The sequence below is a fragment of the Hypomesus transpacificus genome, chromosome 24, assembly GCF_021917145.1.
Source record: "Hypomesus transpacificus isolate Combined female chromosome 24, fHypTra1, whole genome shotgun sequence".
Lineage (NCBI taxonomy): Eukaryota > Metazoa > Chordata > Actinopteri > Osmeriformes > Osmeridae > Hypomesus > Hypomesus transpacificus.
The window spans coordinates 2,375,765-2,382,991 of NC_061083.1; the positions used below are offsets into that span (position 1 = coordinate 2,375,765).

Genomic DNA, 7,227 nt, shown 5'->3' on the forward strand with positions numbered 1-7,227 from the left:
TGGAGTGTGGACCGTAAGTGAACCGCCTGAACAGGCACAAGGACCGTCAGGGATCTGACTCTACACACTGGCACACATATCAATGTAGAAGTCAATGACCATAGATGGAATTCAACTGAGCTCTATCCTCCAGTATGTGGTATTCGTTTGGCTTTTCCAGCGGACAGCTGGTTGTTGTTAGAAGGGCAGTGTGTGTCGCCATGTCCAAGCTCAGGTGATTGTGTGTCTGTGGTAGCTGTGTGGCAGCGTGCTGACCTGCATTCCTGTGGCTTTCAGCTTCGTGGGCTTTGAGCAGATGAACTTCTGTGGAGAGATGTACATCCTGGAGAAGGGAGAGTACCCTCGCTGGGACTCCTGGAGCAATTGCCAGAAGAACGACTACCTGCTGTCCTTCAGGCCTGTCAGGATGGTGAGAGCCTCCCCCCCTCCTCTCTTCCGCTCTCCCCCGCCCTCTTCTCCTTTTTCATTCCCTCTCCTCCTCTACTCACCTCTGCCCTCCTTTCCTCTCATGTCCTTTCCTCTTTTCGCCCCTCCTTTCCCCCTATCTTTCCCCCCCCCTCTTTGCCTCTCCTCCATCATTCTATCTCCCTCATCCTCCCACACGTCTCTCTCTCATCCCTCTCTCTCTCGTCCCTCTCTCCCAGGACCCTGAGAAGCACAAGATCTGCCTGTTCGAGGTCGGACAGTTCAAGGGTCGCAAGATGGAGATCATGGACGACGATGTCCCCAGCCTGTTCTCCCACGGCTTCACCGACAGAGTGGGCAGCATCATGGTCAGCTGTGGAACGTGAGTGGCCGCAAACACCCGGTAGAATTAGCCTAACTAGCACTCGGGGGCTAGGGTTAGAACGCAATTAGAGAACACGAGGAACACATAGGGGCCAGGCACAGTGAGAACAAATGCGGTTGGGTAGTCGCGGAGAGAGATTACAAATCTCTGACCTGTCATGTTCCTCCTCTCTCCCCCCCGCAGCTGGGTCGGATACCAGTATCCCGGTTACCGTGGTAGCCAGTACCTGCTGGAGAAGGGCGAGTTCAGACACTTCAACGAGTACGGCGCCCGCTGCCCTCAGTTCCAGTCCGTGAGGCGCATCCGCGACATGCAGTGGCACCAGAACGGATGTTACACCATGGCCAGCATGTGAGGTTCAGGGCGGGCGAGAAAGAGAAAGAGCGGAGGCGAGGGTGAGGGGCGGAAGAAGAGAGAACGGGGGAGAGATGTCTGAGGCCTGGCCTCTTCCCTGGCTGAGGCGTGTGACCCTGCACAGCGAGGGAGGAGGGCGAGGCCGACGAGAGAGCCTTCTACTCGCGTAGAGGACCCCTGCGAGGAAGGAACCGATTGTGACCCAGACACCCCTCCACCACTCTCTATCTCTGCTCTTCTCTTTCTCCCCCAGGGTCTGATCTCAGCTCCCCCACTCCCATCACCCCCCCTCCCCCCATTCACCTCCTTCTTTTTCGTTCACTATTCCTTCCCCCCCCCCCCCCCTGCAGTTTATTGCAGCACCAAAGAGGGAATGAGAAATATCTTGCTGTTTTACACATGATTCTCGGCTCAGGGTATGATGCACCATGGGAAATTAAGTTTCTTTATCCTCCCCTACTTCCTAATCCTGTGTATCGCACTCCCTCTCTGCTGTACAGAATCCTGGCCAACTTTTCAATAAAAATGAACATTTTGATTTTAAAACGCTGCCTCTGCATTATGACCAGTTATTTTGTCAAACAAATGTCCAGGAACATGTCTCCAATAGTCTGTGTCCTTTGCATACCCCTATACTACAGATGGTGTTAACATACACAAACTATCCTGAGGTGGTTAGAAAGTGACTTCATAAGAGTCTATTGTTGATGATTATTCTTTACTATCTTATTTTTCTTTTACAATGTTGAATCTCAAAGAACATACCATTCGGATGGTGTTTGTGTTGCAACTTAGCTATGTTTACATCTTCTTGCTTATGGTAAAGAGAGCTAACTTAACAAATACAGATGGGACACAGGTGCACAATGAATGAATTCATTTTTTATGCAATGTTTATCACAACATTAGTTGATGAGACCAAACCTTGGAATACTAGAGTTTCAGTTACACAATATATTGTAAATGTAATTGTTTTGTAACAGAAAATCTCCTGAGTCATGTAAACTCCCTCCATGCCAAAGCCCCTCTAACCTCTACAGCAACACCACCCACAGTAGAGGCCCTCATAGGGGCCTTGTGCAAGGGCCTCCTCCTCTTCCTCTCCTCCCAACTCTCCCTCTGCCCCTAGGTCTTCCTCTCCCCCCCACCCCTACTTACTACTACCTCAACAGTGTTTTGGCTGTGGTCTACAACAGGGGTCTGTCTCTGATTGGGTAAGAATATCTGGGGTGGTCTGTGTTGCAGAGGGTGACTTGTTTGCTTGGGTTAGAGAAGCTGTGACCGTTTGTTTCCCCTCGCTAAAGGACACAGTCGACTCAGTCTTGCCAGCTCTGACTGCGCTTCTCTGGCTGGCCGTTCTGAATGGCCTCGACCTGCGCTGGACCTCGCAGCCGCGAGGCCGCTTGCTGCTGTGCTTCAGCCTGTGGATGGTGCGGCCGGCAGGAGGTCAAAGGGCAGACGCTGCAAGGGGGGCGGACTCTCGCTGCTGTGGTGTTTCCTGAGTGGCTTCATCTGGCTCGAGAGACGTCTGTCAAGGCCACACACCGTGACAGACGTCCGTGCGTCATGTCATGATTCGCAGGGTAACACTTATGGATCATTCTGTAAGAGACCTCTTCGATCTTGTTAACGAGCAAGTATTTGTGTGGCAATAACCAAACTTTTTGTCCAACAGATATTAGCGACCGATGTGTTTTAGTAACTTGTGACATAAGGACGGATACGATGTCTCTTTGAAATAAAGCACGTATAGATCTACTGTTCCGAGGGAGCAAGGAGAAACATTTGTTCCCTTTTGGTGAGTCAGTAGGATCAAGCGAGGATAGGTCAAGAGGGTAAGGTCTAGCTACACCTCTAAATAGCAGGAGAGTTCCAGATGGAATAGCATCAAAGAAGATGGCAAACTCTCTGGTGTTATTGGTGATATTGTATCGAGACAAAAAATCCTCATAATTGAGCAACAATCCTTCTGCATTAAAAAGCTGACTCACCAGTATGGTTATTGAATCAATTCTTATAAAATAAAGACTTGTTTCTATACAAAATTCTCCCTATTGTTCCAGATGAGGGGAAAAATTATGTTTATATATTTAACCTTCTATATAACCTTGCCTAATTCCTCTTTTCAAATCAAATCTAGGAGAGGTGCCATGCTTTAATTTAATTTAATTGAACTGCTCCCATTCATATAAAGAGTTTTAATTGCACTACAAAATAATTCCCTAAAACCAAATTTCTTAAGGGAGAGAAATAGAAGTGTTCCATCGAATCGAAGGCTTTATTAAAGTCTAGGAAGACAATTCAACTATCCTCTCAAATTAAATCTGAATAGTCAATAAGGTCTAGCACCAATCTGATATTTTTAGATATATGTCCATTCCTCATGAAGCCAGATTGGGTCTCCTCAATAATTGAGTCCAACACTGTCTTCATTCTTTCTGCAAATATAGAAGCTAATATTTTATCATCATTATTGAGCAGACAGATTGGACGCCAATTATCGAGCAAAACCAAGTCTTTCTTGTGTTTAGGGATTCATGTAATCAGACCTTGAGTCAGACTGGGAGGGAGAGCATTATTCACAAAGCTTTCAGAAAAGACCTCCAACAGAGAAGGGGCCAATTATTGAGAAAAGGTTTGGTAAAACTCAGTACATTTTAAGATGTTCAAAAGAATAAATGATTTTTTCAACCATAATAGGGCCTTCACACTGTTCTCTGCATACCCCTTTCTCTGCTGTGCCCACCTAGGGAATTTGGCTTGCCCATTAGAAAATGACCTACGACCGCGCTAGCACAATATTGTTTTTTCCTCGAGAGACATTATGGCTGGCCTCGCCTCTCCTCCTCATGAGCATTAAAAGCTACAGACACAGAAATTGCACATCTAAAGGAAAGCTCAATGTGGGACTGGCTCGTAGTGGCTGTAGTTCTGCAACAAGGCTGAATTTCAAAAAAAGAGATTCAGATACAGTATTAGGGGACCACTTAACCCTATATAAAAGCATCCAAAAAGCAGCATGTCTTAGGACCTTTAAGGTCTCCAAATAGGGTATGTAACATTGGTTGGGCTGAAAATGGCCCGGGTACTGTTCTATGTGCCCTAATGCACCCTGTGAAATGGCCCTAGAATGAAACGAGAGGATTTCTCCCTTTTATGGTATGCTCATGAATATTTAGATGACTTGCGCGCTGATTGGTTGGTTTACAACGAGCGAAGCTGCAGAGCAAAGACGCCACATGGCCAACAGCACTCATTGAAACATCCAAGGTGTACATACTATGGAGATATTAGGTCTTCAACCGTACATGTTCGAGCCTGAATCAGAGGAAGAATCTGATGTAGAGGGGGAACCAGTCGCTTGTAGATTGGCAATGACTACTTCAGAGTGGTAAGTTTAACATTTACTTTAATTCGCACTTCAGTGTCGGAGCATAAGCATAACTTCGTATTAGGTGTGTTTTCGGCATTGTTAGCAACATAACAGTTATTAATTTGAGTTTGTTTTTAGTCTCCTACATTCTTTGCCATGTAGTAGTAATATGTGATCTTACAGCAGGACGTCCAGTTAGCTTGGCAGGAGCCTACTATTTCTGTAGTGGCCGTTTGTAGGCTGAAACGAGCACCACTCGTGTCAACAAAACTTACTACTCTCGTCTGTGTCAGTAGCTCAGATGTTATCTTGTAACTACTATCTGGCTGAATAGGTCATCTGATTATGAGATTATGACCTTCTTTTCATGGAGTAATATGTGATCTTACAACTACATCCATCCTTGCCAGGTGTACTTGTGGAAACTGTTCACACATGCCCCAGGAGAGAGAACATATATGTTGCCGGGAAATTCCTCAGGTAACTAAAACTGGAGATACATGTTCTCAAGCTGCTTTCTGCTCATTCAAAATGATGAAATAGCAGCAGGGTCATTATGTTTGTTTTTACAGGTCATAAGAAGAATGACCCAGGTTCCTGGGGAGATAACCTGTATGATTGACCACCCTGGCCTCGATCCGGTGTGCCTCAATATATATTCTTTGCAAAATGCAATGAATATTTTCAGAGCTGACTATGGCCGGTTGAGAATAAGAGGGATGGAAAGGTGAGGCCAATCTGATACACGTGTTAGCAGTTACAGTATATAAATAAAATGTTTATAACCAATATGCATTCAGCAGATTACAAAAACACACGGTTTGATCAAGAAAACAAAATGAAAAACTTTATTTTGTTTCAACACAATCATTCAGTGTTATACTCTGAAATGTAAAAGAAAACAAATGTAAAAAAAAGGTGTGCTTTTCCACCCTGTTCTCTTTGCAGGCAATGCAGATACTTGGCCCGCAGGACGTTAGTGAGCTGGTGCTGGGGTTTCCTTGGAAGAAGAGTCCGCGTGGTGATCCCCTCTTGTGTGCTGCTGCGCACACGGAGGGAGTTCCCGGATGCTCCAGGGCAGTACGTCGGGTTCAGACCCCCCCTCGACTGAACCGTGACACATGAAGGCCTGTCAAGCTGAGCACACAGGTCCTGGGGCACAGGAACCAGCAGGACGGCATCCACATAAGGAAGGGGGTCATGGATGATCTCCTCAAACACCAGCCGCATCAGGTCTAAGACATAGCCTGTTGTGTGCAAATCGTTAAAAGTTCTTTTTAGCACCTATACTGTTGCACATTTTGATTTGTTGTTATAAAATATATTTTTTAAACGTACAAATTGTTGGCTCTGTCTTCACTTGTTTGACGGTGTCACCTCCCTTTTTGGCCTTTGGGAGCCCAAGTCTGTCCATTAGTTTCCAAACAACAGAAATGTTGTAAAAGATTGTTAGTCACTTTTGTATGCATACACCAAGCAAAATCCTGTTAACTCACAGCAAAAGCAGTTGCTAAACCTGTAAGCTGTGCCCAAGCTATACTATAACCAGTGTTGTTCCAAGTGCCCTTCAGTTAGAGCAGCCTAAAACTGAAATGATTTGCATTTTGATGGCCGGCAATTAGGCCCAATGTCTCCAGGACATTCCTCATGTCTCACACCTCCATTGAACAAAACCAGTTTCTGCAGACAATTTGTCCCCCATTCACATTTGCCTTTTCTAAAGACTTGTTTTATTGTGTGATGAAGTTCATAGGGAGTGTACCTACCTGCATAGCATTCCAATGACCAAGGGAGGCATCACATCCTGTCCTGTGGACATCTTGAAAGTGGTTCGCTACCTTCTCTGTTCCGGAGACGGAGCTCGTGGCACACGAGCACAGGTGGTTGACTATGCTTCTTTGCCACTTTTTCACCAAAGCACAGTCCTTGTCTTTGCCAACTCGTTCCAGCTTCTTTGATAACCCTAATGAAATTAGTTTGCATACCAAACATAGCAAGATATAAAAATTGTTGAGTGATTGAATTCATGCAAAAGTTTTGATAGCCGTGTTCAGTAATCCACGTCTTTATCATGTAACAATATATAAATAAAAGGTCACGTTACCTTTTGCTACATGCCATACGTTGTAGTAGTGGTGGGTGATTTTACTTGTCTCAGGAATTTTTGGATCTGAGGGTGACGATCTGTGATAATACAATTGCTCTGTGTAGAAAGAGAGACACACATACAGTAGGTATCCATTAACCTTTTTCCATTCTGTATCAAAACTGGGAATTATGTACACACTTGTCTGACCATTTTGACCACATGTATAACATTGATAAGACAATAGTTTCTCATGACACTATAGTCAGTACTACTTGTGCATATGCATGTGATCTATTGCGTTAGTCCTAATGATTTCAAATACCTACACCAGCTATATGTCTGCGATTTCGTTGGTGTGTACATCCATCATTGCTCCCATACTTTGCAGAATGTCCTAGAATGCAACGGTTTTTAATTTGTTTGTCAATAAACATGAGAGTGGAATTATTCACTGTAATGCAACACCTCACCTGAAATTGTTGGTATAATGCATACACATTCAACCAGAAAGAAAACAAGTGTACCTTGTGAGTCCTATCACCCCCGAGAAAGACAACGTTTGCCTTACTGAGCATTTGAAGCTTTTTTGTTTGCCATTCAGTCCAGTTGTGGATTATAACT

The 7,227-nt window shown here is 44.9% G+C and overlaps 1 protein-coding gene across 2 annotated transcripts in view; it reads left to right on the top strand.

Annotated features, from left to right (window-relative positions):
• Window positions 1-1,450, top strand: part of crybb1l1 (crystallin, beta B1, like 1) — a 2,210-nt gene extending 760 nt beyond the window's left edge. For both annotated transcript variants that reach the window (XM_047048392.1, XM_047048393.1), the window contains exons 3-6: window positions 1-13; window positions 277-409; window positions 645-787; window positions 974-1,450. The exon at window positions 1-13 is cut by the window's left edge and continues 106 nt beyond it. In XM_047048392.1, coding sequence (XP_046904348.1) covers window positions 1-13; window positions 277-409; window positions 645-787; window positions 974-1,145 — 461 coding nt within the window. In that variant the 3' untranslated portion in view covers window positions 1,146-1,450. The remainder of the gene's footprint in view (window positions 14-276; window positions 410-644; window positions 788-973) is intronic.
• The last annotated feature ends 5,777 nt before the right edge of the window (window positions 1,451-7,227 follow it).